Genomic DNA, 17,607 nt, shown 5'->3' on the forward strand with positions numbered 1-17,607 from the left:
CCAACACAGGTCAAACCTGTGTCAACTTAAATGGGGAAAACTGAAAAATGTCTCTGAATTATTTAAACTGTAGAAACATTCTGGGGGAATAAAGACCTATTAGAACAAATCACCTAGTAATATGAAAGAGTTGCATACAGTTCCCTTTTAATCCCTAGATTGTCAAGATACGATCAGCTAAGAAATAGTTCTGCTTTGTAGTTTATAATGTTTGATAAGAAATGCTATAATTTTGGACTGGTTCTATAATTTTAGCCTTGATTGGGTAAAAGATACTTTTAAAAAGCAACCTTCTAAATTAAGCAGCTGATCTATTTTCGTTGCATTGCAAAGCCAATAACAAGTGAGGCATTAAAAGGGTAATGATCATGTGTCTGTGGTATATATCCAAGAACCTTCCTGCTTAGAAATAATGAGAGCTCAGTCCTCAACTATAACCTGTAGAAACAATAAAGCATAGGGAGAGGCAAACTTCTTGGTATCTCGTCTAAAAAACCTATATCTGTAATTAAATGTAAATTAATAAATAGGTGGGTCTCATTCAATATTTGCTGAAAGTGCAAATGGAACCAGTGTTTCTGCTGGTAGAGTATATTTGCGCTGGGATCCCAAGATGTAAAAGGATCTTGGGCACAAGGTATCCGATTCCACACTAAACTAACCGGCTCAGGCAGTGATAACAGTGTAGCTGCAAAAGATTTCCCAAATGTCGGAGCATTTCTCCAGGACCTTGGGAGAGATTTTACAGTTTGTGCTATTACAGTTACACTGCTATCACTGTCAGAGCTGGACATTGTAAAGAAGGTCGTTTGGATTATGAAGTATAGATGCACCTTCAGAAAATTTAGCTTGAACTTGCATTCTTTATGCCCATTTAAGTTTTTATTCTTCTTTCCCAAATATTCTTCTGGATTTGTAAGGAAGCCTGCTCCCTTGCGTGTTGGCTTTCCAAGAAGCAGCTAGCAATGGGTGTTACCGTTTGGTCGGCTTGCCAGAACTGCCATTTCAGACGTGGGATTCCAGGGATTTTCTCCCGTCTAAGAGTTCTGTTAATCAGGGCAAGGATTCATAAAGTAGGAAGAGAAAAATAGTTTTGAAACCAGTCAAAACAGCTGAGCAGCTACGCAAGGAAAACTTTAGAAACAACTGCTGTTCATGAGCTAATCCCAAGGTGACTTTTGCTTCCTTTTTTTTTTTTTTTTTGCCTTTTTCTTTTTGCCTTTTTTTTCGGTGACCTCTGAAGATAAGCCATAGGAGTTTTCTGAAACATGCCCTTTTTGTGGGTTGCAGGGAAGTAGTTCATAAATGTATATTAGTGGCCATATTAGCATTCCAGCTGCACAACAAAGTAGAAGATGCAGTGCTAAGACTGGCAGTTGGCCTAAGATGTGCTGACATCTGAAGAGATGGAGAGAAGCAGCTGGTAAAGTATTAGGTAGATTAAACCTTCTTGGCTTGCAGGATATCGGTCTGTGATGTTCTTTGAAAAATGGACATTTTTTTTAGGGAAGAGGCAAATCTGAAAACCTAGCATTCATCATGTTCATCACAGTTAGCATGCATCAGTAATGCTGTAGAAAACCCAGTTAGCAGCTCAATTACTTCATTTCAGGAGCAGCTGAGGGTGCTTTTACCCTATTTCTGTTAAGATAGGGAGAGTGACAAATCCCTGACTGGATCCTTTCTATTATAGACAGTCACTTCCCTTGCACTGGCTACAAAAAGAAGAAATGCGAAGAGATACTGCAGCATTCCCCATGCCAGAAGCTCTGAGGTCAAAGCATCTGACTTCTCAGCCCTCTGATCTTACAGCAGTATAACGCAAACTGGCCAACAACCATTCGTGGATTGAGGTTGCCCTACTAACTGAGGAATTATCCCATTTTCCCATTTCCCAACATTGTACAGATGTGTACAAGTCATAGTCAAAATGGCACAAGCATTACAGGTCAATTGACTGGATATAACCTGGAACATTTATTCCAAAGTAGACCTGTTGATTTCTCTTAAATCCCTGAGTCAGGGAACCAAATGACACACAGTGCCGACTTGTATCAGTCTCTGTTGACTTCTTTAAACTTCTTTAAAGTGTGTCTAAACCTAGTGCGAATGTCTTCAGTGAAAGCTTCTGAAGAAACAGAGGTCTTTGTCCAGTTCTACTAACAAAATAAACTCACATAATTGACAACTCTGAGTCACAGAAAGCAGGAAAGCCAAAATCAAAGGCAGTAAGACAACTGGAATTAGTATTTTGCCTGCAGACTATCATTATTGAAGAAAGAATGAAAGTAGATGAAAAGTACATGCAAAAGGAAGAAGAAAATGTTACCTGAGGGGGAATAAAGGATTGAGAACAGACACTATTAGATGAAGCTGATAAAGTAGAACAGGCACTTATTACATCATGCTGAGCAAAGTACAAGAGCTAATAAATAATTTTAGCTTTTTGATATTTTAATCCAAGTTCTAGCAATATTTAGTAGAGCCCAAGCATCAAAGAACATGCATGTGGCTGTATTTGTCTTTGTTTTTCCCCACTATCCCACACTAGAGGTAAGAAATTCACTTTTATCATGGATGTGTGCAAAGGAGTCTGATTTATGCGAAGACCACTTTCTGTGTAAGGGAGTGTAACTTTATATGTGCAATGACTCTGTGACCCTTTAACACACCCAAGACTGTACATCACTATAAATATAGGTCCCAAGACTTTTTCTGCCTATCTGCAGAAGTAGCAGGAATGAGAAGGGATTTCAGCTTGAGGTTGTGTTCAGAGATTCTGCTTTTTGTCTTTGGGAGACTTTATTTTAATCCTCCTCTTTACCTTGCGCTCTACTGGGAAGACTCCCCTAATCACCCAGTAGCTCTGGCACCCATTTTTGCCTCCCTTCCACACCACGTTCAGCCAAAGGGAGGTAGTTCACCTCTCCTGAAACCAGCAGGCTGTTTGCTGTACCACTGTCTCCTGTTTTGTCTTTGTGAAGCACTTGGGTCCTCTTCAGTTTGGTGTCAGATCCCAGAGAGCCAACAGGCAGCCCAGCTGTTGGGTATTCCCAGATAACCCCTACTAAAGACGTTGTACTGAAGCGGCAGCGCGCGGCCGCTCGTGGGAGTCGGGAGCTTAAGGGTCTAGTTGTAGCTCTTATGTGGAACAAATCACCGCTTTTCTCAGCGTATCTGTCTATGTAAAATGAGGATTATTATAATTCTTTGCTGTCTCCACTCTGAGCAAATGAGAATATATTCTTTCTGGAAATGGTGAATGTTTGAGTCTGAACAGGGAACCAAACCTAATGGAGAAAAAAATGCTGAAGGTCTTGGTCTGAAAATTACTCTGTATATTTCATCCATAGGCAGAGAAGAGGAGATAAGAGACATGTAATTCATGTCTAGGGAGATATATAAGTTTATATTGGAAATTTGGTAGGTTTTTGTACAAACAGGTCAAGTTAAATGTCTTAGAGTTGGTCTTGTTTATTCCAATCCAAAGTCAGGTATAATTTTAGCTTAAAATCCAAGTATGATTACATATCTGTGTAGCCTCATTATTTCTCTTTTTTTTTTTTTTTTTTTTTTAAAAAAGGTAAAAGTTATTGGCCTAAATTTGTTGTGGTGAATAGAAGGGGGTAATTCATCAAAGCAAGTTTTGTGTTGGATCAGATTTGTTTAGATGGCAAAAAACATCATCAATTACCAGCAAGTTAAAATGTTAACAAATATATCTTATAGTCTGACAGACTGAGTTCTCATGACAAAGCCTTTATTAGAAACAAAATTGTTTCTTAGTGTTTGAGAACATAATTTCTGAGCACAGGGGTATCTTCAAGAAATGACTGCTAATACTCAATTTTAGCGGATAAAATTGTGACATTAAAATCTGCTCATGACAAGCAAATGCACAGTATATGGATTATGACTTTGAAAAATAAGGTCTAAGGAGTTGGCCAAGTGCTTCTAAAAGTTAGTAAACGCTTTTAAGTGATTAAACCCAAATGCCTTTCATAGAATGAGTATCAGCAAAATTGGTAAGATATAAGTAGATACAGTCCATGTCTGAGTTGTATTTCTTATTCTGGTAGTTTTTTTATGACTTAAAGCTTAATGCAAATTGTAGATTGAAGATGCTAAATGGACTGACACTATATACAGTGTGCAATCTATAGAAATTAAATTACATACTCGATTTAGAAAGCAATTTGAAACATGCTAATTGTGCTCAATTAGAAGGCTCTCCTACATGTATCTGTTGCGTTATATATTTGAGCAAGCGAGGTTCAGTCATCATTGCTGCCAGTTTCCTTCAGAGTGTAAAATACGGTTGGTTCTCATTTCATCTATGGAAGTTTAGCTGGATTAAGCACCTGTGGAAGGAGTTTGCCAAGCTCCAGGGATTATTAGTTCAGATGCAGTACTGCTTAAATTCAGCCATACTGTTTCCAGGGTGGTTTGGGTCCACAAGCTATGTAGCTGCATCTGAGCTGCGCAGAGCCTGTGTCATGTACAAACCCTGCAGACCAGAGTTGACTCTGTACAGCTCTAACATCAGGCTGTCAGCACTATACTTCTGGAGCTAAATAACTCTAAAATATGTACTAAATACCTCTCCCACAACCTGGAGCACTGGGCAGCATGCTGCAGAAGTAGCCCAGGGACTCTGCAGGAGCCAGCTTGTGTTCAGCTGGACCTATTCACTCCAGCTTTGGGCTGGACATGTTGCTGCATTGTGTTTTACCAACGCCTTTGGGTTTTTTCAGGTTCTTAACATATTTCAGCTCCCTCTTGTGTTGGATAATGGAGCTATATAATGGGCTTCAAACTATATTTTGGGAATCACCTACCAAAAGATAATTTAATTTACAAGTGGCACTCTGGTTGACCTATAGTAAATCATTATTTAATCTGAATGAAACAGTAATTCTTTTTGAAGCAAGATAATCCAGAAATGGTTCTCACTGAAGTCTTTACTCTGCTTAATTCTCTCATTTAGTAGTGCTGATGTCCCTTCCTGTTTGTGCCTCCCTTCAGCACATTCATGTCTGCACAGCACTCTGAAAAAGGTTTCAAAATCTGCCTTTACAGCCCCTATCTTGAGATTTTCAGATAGAAAGGAAATAGTTTGACCCTCCAGTTGCTCTAATGAGTACTGAACTTGTGAAAGATAAATTTGCCAGGAGAAAGTCAACTATAGGAATAGGCCCCTGCACCCCAAACTGAGGACTGCTGAAACTTTTCAACAAACGAATGCTCACTTTGTGGTTTAACATCTGCTGTAATGCTGGGTCCTTTACACAGTGAAGCCAAATTTGTAACCTTTTCTTGGATTAATGCTTAGATGTCATAGTTTTGGATCAGCAAAGCTTCTCTTACAGGGAATAACAAACAAAACACTAGCTCTGACACGACATCAGTACTCTCTTGTAGAGAGCACTGGATGAAGGACAGGTGAGTCCAAATAGATTTTTGTTTGTTTTTTGATTACGTATGATACATCTGCTGGCTTTGCCTTTAGCCACATGTGCAGGTGGAGATGTTCCACAGAGAAAGGCTCTGCCTCTGGTTGCCAAAACGTCAGTCTAAGGTAACCTAAGGTAGATGCTGCAGCACTGACCTCAGCTGTTGCAGTTGTTGCTCAGAGCCTCGTACGACTACCAAGCTACATGGGACTCTGTATGTAAAGGTCAGCAGTTTGAATTCCTCCTACAAGTTAGTACAAAGCATGCCTATTGCGTGCAGTAAATGCAGAATGTGCCTCTCCTGCTACTTGCAATATGTCATAAAAACCCTCTGGAAATTTAAGTTGGCAAAGTGGTCATTCTTCCGCTCTTTTGGATTTGCTACACAAAGGCTTGTTGTGGTTTAGGAATCATTTCCATGAAGTTGTCCAAAGCCTGAGAACACGTGTACACATTTGTATGGATTCACTTCCACGGTACTCACGTTTAATTTCTTTTCTCTTTGTGTAAGTAAATGGTCAACAAATGTGAAGATGTGAACATGCATGGAAAACAAATTTCAAAGCTGCATATGTAAATATTTGTGGAATAGCTGTTTTTATTTTGTGCACATGACTACTTGCACCAGAGATTTCTGTGCACTCAGTCAAAAAAGAAAGATTGCTGTGGTATTAGGCCAATTCCAAAAAAGTCAACACAGTCAAAAAAAACCCAAAAACATACAATGCACAGGGATGCACATGTATAAGTCTCAGACCACAGGGTCATAAATGATGCACCCAAACATTTTCTAAATATGCCAGTTCAATTAATATATATTTAATATCTGAAGCCATCTGTTCATGGCTATTCCAGTGGGAAAAGGTGGCCATATACTGCCCAGATAAAGTATTTAGTAATGTACCTGATTCTAAGCCCACTTAAGTCAGCGGAGTTCTTCGGTCACTTTTAGTGGATTTTCCACGTTGAAGGTACAGAGCCTGGCTACAATTATGGTTAGTCTTTGACTGCATGATCCCTAGGAGGCTAAACAGATGACTGCTTACCCCACTTTAAACTTGGCAGAAATGTCTGGCAACTCTTCCACTGCAATTAAGATTCAAAAGATGAGTAAGTCTAGAGGTTATTACTTTCTCATTGCTAACTGGAACTCCGATATTTGTATATAGGGTGAGGATGTTGCATGAAGAAATCTCTTAAAGAAGCTTACAGATAAGAGATCTATTCCATGGAGGCTTGTTGTCCAGGAAAGTGGAGAACTGCTGGTCATTTTTAACATGAGCTTAGCATCTTGTCTTACCAGATGTCATCAGCAGAATGTAGGGCTATCCATTCTCATTAGTCCTTGTTGTCTGATTTAGTTTTTATTTATAAGCAGAATTGTTTATGCTTGCTTTTGAAAGTGCTGTCTTTTGGAGAGGTTGCTTCACCTTTATATGGGGAAGAGTTGCTGCGTCGTCCTTTGGAGCACACCGTGTAGATCACTATGCTTGACGTGATACTGAACAATGTGGACCCTTTGTCTGGTCTGTGATGGTATTTTCTATGAAGACTTGTATGCCAAACCACAAACTTGTTGGTTTATAAAAGTAACTTTTGCTTTATAGGGCAAGGATTTTTTGCAGGATATTGTTGCTTCACACTCTTCTCATAAATTCATGCTTATAAATACGGTAGACGTAGACTGCTGTGACTCAACGTTGTCTTTGTTCCATGTGCTTAGGCAGCTTTTTTACGGTTACTTGTATCTGGGCAGTCTTGCCTTCACTGAATTGCGAATCCAGTGAATTTCCTTTACTGAATCTGGCACAAAAATTTCCCTATAAAAATGTGTTTTATTTCTTACGCAGAAAGAATGGGTTACAGCCCTGAGAACAAGGGCTATCAGAAGCAAATAGCTGTAGCTCAATGTGTTCTTGACAGTTTCACTAACTATTTTGTTTAAAAACCTGCCAGGATTTGTTCATAGAGCAGATCATGCTTTTTACAGGAACAGTGCATTATGAGAAGAATAGTGCTTTTGTTCCTCCAAATTGATATTTTTGATTGTCAGCCTAAATGAAAGCAAGATGGTAACAAACTCTTCCCAGACACAAGACCTGAGGGAGCAAATATAAAGTATGTCCACATTCAGATGAAGTGTTTAAATAGGAATGATAGAATAGGTATAGGAACTTTTCTTCCAGTGATGCATTTCTGTTCTTCTCAAAAATGTGGTTTTTAGTGAATCATTTTAACATATATAGAATGGATAGAAGGTCGTTTGCATTCTGTGTGGTCAATTCCAAGCCCGAGGAAGTAACGGAAGTGCTGCGTGTCTCCAAAGCGATGTGGAATTCACGTTTGGTTCCTAACTGGATTTCTCTTATGACTTACTGCTACTAGAGGAAGAGCACCAGTTGTTAGCAGATTTTGGAGTTCGTTCTTTGCTAACTTTTCAGTGTATAAATATTTTATAATTGATTTCAACCATCTCTAATGAGGTATTGTAGAGGGCCCACTCGAGCCTGTATTCCTGTTGCAAGCAGCTCTCCCATTGACGTCAATGGGATCTTGGCCTGAATTGAGCCTGAAGGATGGCAACCAGACTGATTAAAATGAAACACTCTAGAAGAGTGTAGAAACACTTCAACTCAAATTATTGCCCAACTCTTAAGGCTTTAAAACAACAGCCAAATATGTTTGTCAGAGTCCCTCTGTCACTGTCTTGGCATGGGACTTAGTTTGAAGTGATTTCTTCCAAGTCTGAGAGGCTTAGAGATTTCTTTGCCACCGGCACTCCCCCGCTTCCCCCCCGGACAGCTGGAAGATTTGGCCTACATTCTCAGTAAGGTTTCCCATCTCTCTAAGTGGTGAGAATCATCATACTTCTTTGAACTTAGTGGTACCTTTCCTTGAAGTACTAGGTAAAATACAAGGTCCGAGTACTCTCAGCTATTCGTACAGTTTATCCCTGTGCTGGTGGAGGTAGAGTTGGAGAGTCAGCTCTGGCAGCTGCATCGATGGAGGAAAACACCTACTCTACATCAGTGCTCAGAGCAGCTTTGTGTGAAGGAGACTTGTCCCAAAGAGGAGAAGCCTCATAGATGTCTCTTTCCCATAAGTGTAACCACGGCAGCGGTTGGCCTGTGGCCTGTTTCGGAGGTATCTCTTTTCACTTATTCTCCCACAGCAAAATAGATGTTTAGTGTTTCTGTTCTGCCTGCTTAGAGCTCAGCCTGCCTACCAGGGGCCAAAAGTTCTCCTATGCTCTCGATGTCAATACCCTGAGGAAGGACCAGTTATTCAGTCTAAAACTTAGGATTTCTGGCTGTAGGGAGTAGACTGACCTGACACACACTATTCTTATCAGGAACTGTAGTTCTCCTCTGACAAAGACTTGTTTTAAAAAATGACAAACGGCTAGCTACCAGGAAGACTTGGGTGTAATTTCTACACGAACGCTTGGGTGAAGTTCAGCAATAGTTCAAGCAGTAGTGCAAGATGGTGTAAGGACTCCCAGTAGTCATAAAGAAAGACCCAAGAAAAAACTAGTGAAAAAAGTAGACCCAAGAAAGACTAATGTAACTGAACTGTCAGTGTTCAAAGCTTCCTTGAAGAGGTTTTCAGAGGGAATAATAACCGGTAACAATATACTGCATCCAACAATGAGGCATCATTTTGCAAACCTGCTATACTGATGCAAAGTTAATGTTACATCATCAGTTCTGTTTCCTGACCCTGTTGCGCACAATATGAAACTTCGCAATTGGAAGATGCAGCTCTCCCTGTTACGAAAAGATCGTGGGAGTGAGTTGGGTTATTTGTTGTTACAAGCAAGAGAAGAAATCCTATTTTCTGAATTGGGTTCTGTCTGTTTATTAGGTTGGGTCTGAAAACACACAAACTTTGCATAAGTTTGGGTCCACACCTGAGCCTTGCAGCTGGACTTGGTGAGCTAATCCAAACACTGGATAAGTGAACAGACTGCCCCTTGAGATTCCCTGTTTTTGCAGATGGGAAGCGGATCTCATGGACTGCATTGAGTAGTGGTTATTTTCCTTTTTGCAATATAACCTAGTTGCTAGTAACTACAGGGCCTACGAATGTCAGTATGCCCCAAAATTCAGGCACCAAATCATAACAAAAATCAAAGTCCCTTTTTTTTCCTTCTCTGACTAAGGTACCTTTTAAAAACTGTGCCTTGAATGTATTTCATGGTGAGGAAAGAACCCAAGTATTTCAAGTTTCGGTGTACGGGCAGAATCACAAGTTGAGCTCTGCCTTACCACTCAGTGGAACTTAACTCAGATTAAAATACGTTGAATAGATTGAATGTTTACTTCATCCGCTACAAATGCAAAATCATATCCCAAGCATGAAAAAATGGGCAAATGGACAGAGTCACTTTAAATCATTAACAAGCAAAGCAAGAATATGGGGATTGCCTTTTGTTTTAAAAAGGCTTAAACACAAGCAAATTATAAATAACTTTTTTTTTCTTTTTTAAATGCTGTTCATATGGAAGCTGTGTAGTTCCCCATTTGAAGATGCTGAATATTATTTCTCATAGTTCACTCTGAAGTCATGTTCTTTAGCTGACTATGTACAGTATCCTTCTGCTATAAATAATCTTCTATTCGAGTTATCACCACATCATACAGTTTCTTTGTAAGGGCAGCAGATTTCCTGCCTGTCACTTTCTGGCACGGTAGTGAGTTTCTTCGAACTCAAAACCCCTTATTAATTCTTTTCAGAAATGGTTTCTGTTTACCCACACGTCTGCCAACAGGTTGCGGTGTCGCTCCTGCTGTGTGTGCGCTGTCTGCAGGGGAGAAGCAGCAGCCACAGATGTTGCAGTTATCCATGCAGACCCCAGGCTCTCCTCATACGTGAGCCAGCCGTGGTGTAACACGCACGGGGCTCTTGAGGGTAGCAGCGGTGTCCCCTCGTTCCCACTGGGTAGGGCTCACAGCTCAGCTGCTATCCTTCCATTCCCGACACAGAAATATTAATTGATTATTCAGATTAATCTAACAGCTGATTCAGTTAGCCTGATGCCCACCCTCCTTTCTCTATCTTATTCGAATCCCATTTTCCCCTGGCACAGAATGTGAATACATACACAGGTTTATATCCTTGTTTTGTACTTTATTTGTTCATTTGTGTACCTCCTTGCTTTTGATGTCAAGTGTTTAATTTGAGCATGCTTCTGCCTGTCTTGGCCCGTATTGCAGAATGCTCTTTCACTCAGGAATTAGAAAAAGCCCAGCTTTTTACAACTGTGGTGCTCTCCTCCCTGCTCAGTGCTTCATCTCACTTCATTGAACTACTGAAGCAGCTGAGCAAACAGAAGTCTACTCTGAGATATTTTGCAGGCAGAGAAACAGGCTAAATCTGTTGAAGAAATGATTATTTTCAAACTTTAGTCAGCTCAGTTAGGCATGCAATGGTCTTTTTCGTAATACTGCTGTGTATCCTTGTTCTGGCAAAACTGGCGTAAGCAGGAGTGGAGCGTGAGGGAAGATTTGTGTCTTTTGTGTCCAATTCCATGTGGCTCAGTGGCAAATACTGTATTTTTACTGGAGAAACTGAAGCCCACAGAGGCAAGAGTCTTAGTCACAAACAGACACAGATCAACAGTACAACTGCATTTTAATCTTTGTCTTCTGATGCTTATTTTAGAAGCTGGATAATAAGCAATTTTACCTTGCAGAGCAAACACTCTTAGACATAAAATTTTGAAGAAATAGCAAAGTCAAGTCAACACTTACTCATAAAATTCAGCAGCTGGAGTGAGCTTGTACTTAGAGTACTTGGTGCCATTGCCAAGCACTGATGCATTGAAGAGTTTGGGATCTGTACAGTTTGGGCTATTCCAACTGTTGCCGCAGTTCGTCCAGGGGAGCTCAAATGTGAATGATGAAAACAGATAATACAGAGACCAAGCTATGATAACGTTGTAGTAGAAACCCACGTAAAGAGCTATGAGTATCACTGCATAGCCTACACCTAAAGACAAAGGAAAACTAGATTATACATTGCATTTTGATGCAACAGTAGATGCAAACACTGTGGTTTAGAAAAATTAAGCCATACATTAGTTGCAAATTCATTTTAGATCTTCAGACTAGAAAGAACTTGTGATGTATACATACACACATGCACACAGTGTCTTTGACCTTAAAACAAATAATTGTATTAATGATTTTGAGAGAAGACTGGCTTCTAGCAAATCTACTTGTTTGCCAGAAAACAGAAATTAAGCAATTCAATGACAAAATTCTGCTCTTGTCCAACTCTGTTCCTGTTTTTTTCCAATGTGGAGGATTGCAAGCCCATGTTAGGAGTGAAACTCATTTCATAATGCCAGAGTCCTTGGCAGCTTTACTTGGGAAAGTAAAGCTTGAGGCTCGGGGAGGTTTCCCTGTGCCTCGTGCTCCCCGCAGAGCTGGTCTGCACTAGACATCGCTCCGCCTCGTGTTCCCTCCTCAGTGTTACTCTCCACGTTGGCCTCCGCCAGTTTGTTACTGCAAATATGCACGAGACATGAAGTCTGTGCTGATCCACTGAGGGACTCAGTGGTCCTTGGGCATGCTGGTAAACCTTGGTGAATCACAGTCTTGGGGCCAAACTGTCCTGGGACCTTCAAACCATTTCATTATTTCCACAGGATTACACAATAGAAATCATGGCAAAATTTTACTCTAAATCTTAAACATTGGGCATGGTATTTGGTGAATCCCACTATAATGCTCGCTCTGTTAGCCCTGAGCGTGTGTTTTGCATTTTTGCATGGTGAGGTGTGCTTGGAGCGTCTGTCTAGCGAGAGCCACAAAGACTGTTCTCCTCGTGAAAATGGACTTCTCCACTAGTTGGGGAGGAAGATCTGGTGCTAATACCAGAGCAGAACAAAGGTTTGCCGTCAGAATTGTTCAGGAAGCTTATTTCACCTTAGCTGGTGTGATTTGCCCTTTAATCTGTGGGCAGCTTTGTTCTCTGAATCCCATCCCAAAGGCATCTGTATTATGTTTAGCAGGTAGAGACTACAGTGCTCTTTTGTGGCTGTCATCGGTGCAGTATCACAACACCTAGGTGTAAACCTTTATTCTGATTTGCTTCAGTTTAGGTGTAGGTACTGCATCGGAGGCCTAACAGTCGCTTGCCAAAGCAGGGAAGAGCTCTTCAGGAGGTTTTTAATACAGAAGCCAGTTTGCTCATCCCTAACGTGAAAACAAAAATGAAACTGAATCTTCAAATCGTTGTTGCTCAAATGAATCCGGTACATTAACATTCGAACTCTAGTGATATATTGCAACAAATAGAATAGGAAAAAAAGTCATCCAAGAGGATGAATATGAAAATATTAAGTACAAATAATAAGCACTGCACTGAAACTGGATTTTCGTTGTTTGTTTAAAAGTGTTTCTGAAGCTCCTCCAGTTCAGGAGGACAATGATATTTAATATCAAAGATTCAAAATTACTAGACCAAATGTATCTTAAATGTCACTCCTCTGAGATCATAAGAATGTTCAGAAATGAATTTTCTCTCTTGTTGCTAGATCTAACATTTTTTTAATGTAATGCTGTACCACCCACACTCTCAAATAAACCCTGGAAAATGCAGAGATGGAAACAGACTGTGTTGCAAAGGTTACAGGATATATTTTTAATCGCATGCATTATGAGAACATCTCATTAGAATTAGAGTTCTTAGAGTTCATAGCAATAATATTCGTAGCTAAAATTAGTACTATAGCGCTGTTCATTTAGAGAAACTGTTATAAATTTGAGTGCAGATTGTGTACTTTTCACTTGAGTGAGAGATTTGAGTTAACCCAGAAATGTGTCAAAAGCATTATGAGGGTTTAGTTTAGCAGTAAAACATATTTAGGTTTTACCAGAAGATTAGATCAAAACCTTGTTAACAGTGCTGCTGAGTTTATACTACTGCTGACATGCAAATAATGCTCAATGTTTCATACTTTTTTTAGAGTCAAATAACTTATGCTACAGATATTATATATTCCAATAATAACATTTAAAAATCAACGCTAACGAATGTTTAGTCCACCCTGAAAATGTCAGTGTAAAACACAGCTGGAATGTCAACAAGACTATACATGAAATAAGCTCCGTTTTCCTTTCTCATCTTCCCTTCAATCCTGAAGTCAACAGATAGACTACTTCTGAGTTGAGTGGTATTTGGCTCAAGCACTTTGTGAGATCCTTACAGTCTAATTTTTGCAGTTAGGATTTCAAAATCCTCGTTGCCATCCAAGGGTATTAACTGATAGCGGCAGGAGTTTTGATAGAGCAAGGGTCTACCAAGTCCCTGGGCACTGGGGTGGATTTGGGCTCCCATGAGGGGATTATAGCAGGGTTAGGTAAATCTGTGTGAATGCATTTTCCATTTTTTAGGTACTTTTTTTTTAGCTTGCTTATTTATGTTTATCTGTCTAATTTTCCTGTGAGTTTTGGGTTTGACTGATAAGCAAAAAGCTGCAGCTCTCCTATTCTGCAGTGCTAGCTGCCTTAAAGGAGAAAGCTGCACTTTGAGAAAGAAGTCTAACATTTACTCAGTGTAACCTATATCCAAGTACCGGATCTGCTGCGTTTGGATGGCTATTGTTAAGCTCTTCAGCTTTTGTCAGTCGTGGGATGAACGTGATCTGAATTTTAAGCTTCTGAGAAAATCAGTAAATCGGCTGAGCTTGGGTGCTTTCGCTTCAGTCACTTCTGACAGCTCTGGGTTGAAAAGGCTCGCACTTAAGGTTTTAGGTACAATCTGTTATAAATGTAGAGCAGCTCACAGTTTTTGCTGGTGAATAGCTCTTAAGAAAAGTCCTGCGGTTCCTTAAGACATTTGTGCTCAGAAAGTGTGCAGTTTTGTCTGCCCAGGGGCTTTCTTTTAGCTGTGGTCAGTGCCCCCAGCTCGCTCTGGGGTGCTGAACGGTTGCAGCTCAGCGTGCGGGATGGCACTGCACAGCCTTCTGTGCCATGACCCTGGAGAGCTAATCCTTGTGCAAAATACTCAGTGGTCATAATAATATGCAGATTTTAATAAACGCTTTTCATTGCTAGGTTTGAAAAGCACTTTTCAAAGCCTGTCAGAATTGTTACTCCCATTTCATAGGCAGGAAAACTGAGGTACCAAGGCACAGATGAGTTATTTGATGTTACCAGTCATGGGGCCAAACTAAAGTCTTCCAAACTCCACTTTAGCGGCTTACCGCTGGAGCGCGTTGCCTTTGCAACGAAAGCTCCACGGACTGACCTGCCTGGAGTCAGCGGTTACGTTAGTCCCTGGGGGGGAGAAGACCGGAATGACCTGCCTGCGATTTGGTGTGTTTGAATGTTTGCACTGCCAGCCCCTCCGTCTGCCCAGAGAAAGCCAGCGCCCCTCCTTGCCCAGCACGGGCGAGAGGGGGGACGGGGCCGAACTGCTGCTCCAGCTCACTGCTCCCCGCTGCGCTGCTCGGGGCTCCCCCCGAAGACCACTCCTGTGCCTTTTCCCATTTTCTCTCCCACCTGTGATAACAAACAGGCTTCCGACTGTAAGAGTTGCGGAAAAGGTCAGCAAATACCACGCTGTGTGCGGAGAGACGTGGGAGACCTTTGCTGTGTTTGCGGAGGGGCGCGCGGGCGGACGCTTACCTTTGAAAAGCGGGCAGATTTTCCACACCGTGGCGGCCCCTTCGCGGTTGTACTGCCCCAGCGCTAGCTCCATGTAGAACAGGGGCATGCCGGCAATGATCAGGAAGAGGATATAGGGGATGAGAAAAGCACCTGCAAACAGAATAACTGGACACTGTAGTCTACATTTTGGCTGCATTTAGCTTTCCCTACCCTTCTCCCTTTAACCAACTAGAGAGAGAGCCGCTGCCTTGGGAACTAGAAGGGGAACTTCAGGAAAGAGCCACCTGTGTTTTCTCGTCCCTTTCCAGTATTTTTTAAGGTCTCAAAAACAAAATCCCTGAACAAAGGTGTAGAGCACAGTTGTGATTTCCCACTAATGTTCCCCCTGGGCTTTTTGGTTCCAAAGGGGAAAACTGTCCCTGGAAATTGATCCCTAACCGCAGGAAAAGCGATGCAGAACACACCCGCACAGCTAAAAGGGAACGGGATCACGCACAGTTCTGTCAAGCTGCTTTTGGCATAGTGCGGAGAGACAGGGCTGGAGTATGGGTCCTTTTTAATGAGGAATGTTTAACCTCTCGAGGCCAGTAACAGAAAGAAAAGTGGCTGTGTAAGCTCCTGTAAGTGCCCTTTAAATCGTACTGTAAGGTGCCTGCGGGAATCCTCTGGCTTGCAAGCGACCGACTTCTGTTCCGCCGTTTGGGAATTGGACTTCTATATTTTGGTTGCTGCTATAATAATTGCCCTTATTTTTATGAAGTGTGTTAGACAAAACCCCCTTCTCTGACGTGGCGATCCTCATCCCCGTCGTTGCGGAGCGTGTATGATGCTTGGCCTGGTTTCAGTGCTAGTCAAAAGCACAGCACCTTTGTATTGCAGTGGGACAGACCAGGGCCCGCCTGCACCTTCCTGAAATACCTCCTCTTCCTCGCTGAAGGATGCTCATCCCCTGACTTCTTGCCACAGAGATTGTCAGCTGTGGAGAAACCCTGCTGGCAACGCTACTCTCAGAAAAATTGTTGCCGATTGAAAAGCAAAAGGATAATTTAATGTAGAACCTATGTGAAAATTTTTTTAACTGTATTACATGGTCTGAGCCACTGAAACAACACTTCCCCCCAGAGCATGGCTGTCTCACAAAACCATTGTAGCTGGTGTCAGGTTTAACAAATGGATACTCTGTCAATCATCTGCTTTGTGCTACCTTTTAAGTGTAGTTCGTTCCTTATTGCATTGCTTACTTGGTCCAGAGCAGTTTGGTGGTTTGAAAATTTGTGAGTATAAAAAACAAGTAGATTGTCATGATAATTGAGGAATTGATAGAATAACATATCTAGCATGTCTGACAGGTCTCTTTAGGAGTTACCTATCAGAAAGAAAACAGATTGTGAAAGTTTTGGTTAAACTGTTCAGCAAAAGAAAAAAGAAATGGCAACAGCTGTCTTTCCCTTCCTCCCAACAGCACGTAACAGTAGGAAGCTGTACAAACCCTTAAAATCTGCTGTACTGGTTTATGCATTTGAAAACTTTTCTTGCAAAAGGAAATGTTAAGTTTGCACTGTGTTTCTAAACATGAAAACTTACAGAAGGTTTATGGAGTCTTTAAAAATATAAAATCTAAAAGCATAACTGCAGCTGTCTAACACATGCCAATAAGCAGGACGAACTGAATATTTTAAAAATATTTCTGAAAGTACTGTCATGTTTCTAAGAGGGAAGAGTTGTTATTCCTTTATCTTTCATGTTTGCTTTTCACAGATATTACTAGCATGAGCTGTTGAGCGTGACTGTTCAGAGAGGAAATTTTGTGTACACACTGGAGAACAGGAATAGAAAAGCAGATGCTGTTTTCTGTCATACCACAAATCCAATTCTAAGGGTAACGTAATGTAACATAACAGCAAGGCCTATGTATTCGGCATTCAGTCGGAAGTTTAGACATTTGAAAACTGAAATCTTGCAATGATTCAGAGAGACAAGGTAAATCAACAGAAACAAAGAATAGTTTAGAGGTTTGAAAATGTATCATAAAAGCTGAATTATATTGGCTGTATCATTTTGGGAGGAAGTGTCTTTATCATGCTATTTAGATGAAGTGTGGTGTAAATGCAACCTGCAGTCACAGGAACAATTACAGTGCAAATGATACATGTTTTAGTAATATTTCAGTCTAATTTGTAATCCTTCTTCTGTCTTTGTACTGTTTGAACTGTCCTGTGTTTGAATATTGTACATGAAGAAATATTTGTATTTCAACAAATACTCAATACCCAGTAATACTCAGCTAATTCAATCTGGAAAAGTGCATATTGTTTCCACTATATCCAGGATCTAAAAATACCATTTCAGGTGGGTTTACTTTCATAGATCTTGTACATGACAGCCTTTCAATTGCCATACTTGTCTCGCTTGGGTAGTATGACAGTGCGTGGAGCTGACTCACACGCCTAGTGTGGTATATTTGGGAGGTATTTGTTGGAGCTTGCACAGAGCGCTATTTGACTAACTTTAATGTCAAGAGACCATGATGCCAC

The 17,607-nt window shown here is 40.9% G+C and overlaps 1 protein-coding gene across 1 annotated transcript in view; it reads right to left on the reverse strand.

Annotated features, from left to right (window-relative positions):
• Positions 1-17,607, reverse strand: part of SLC6A2 (solute carrier family 6 member 2) — a 71,988-nt gene that overhangs the window by 34,862 nt on the left and 19,519 nt on the right. Inside the window, exons 2-3 of the mRNA XM_026102083.2 lie at positions 15,092-15,223; positions 11,207-11,444 (exon numbers count right to left, since the gene is read on the reverse strand). Of these exons, the coding sequence (XP_025957868.1) occupies positions 11,207-11,444; positions 15,092-15,223 (370 nt within the window). The remainder of the gene's footprint in view (positions 1-11,206; positions 11,445-15,091; positions 15,224-17,607) is intronic.

The sequence above is a fragment of the Dromaius novaehollandiae genome, chromosome 13, assembly GCF_036370855.1.
Source record: "Dromaius novaehollandiae isolate bDroNov1 chromosome 13, bDroNov1.hap1, whole genome shotgun sequence".
Classification (NCBI taxonomy): Eukaryota; Metazoa; Chordata; class Aves; order Casuariiformes; family Dromaiidae; genus Dromaius; species Dromaius novaehollandiae.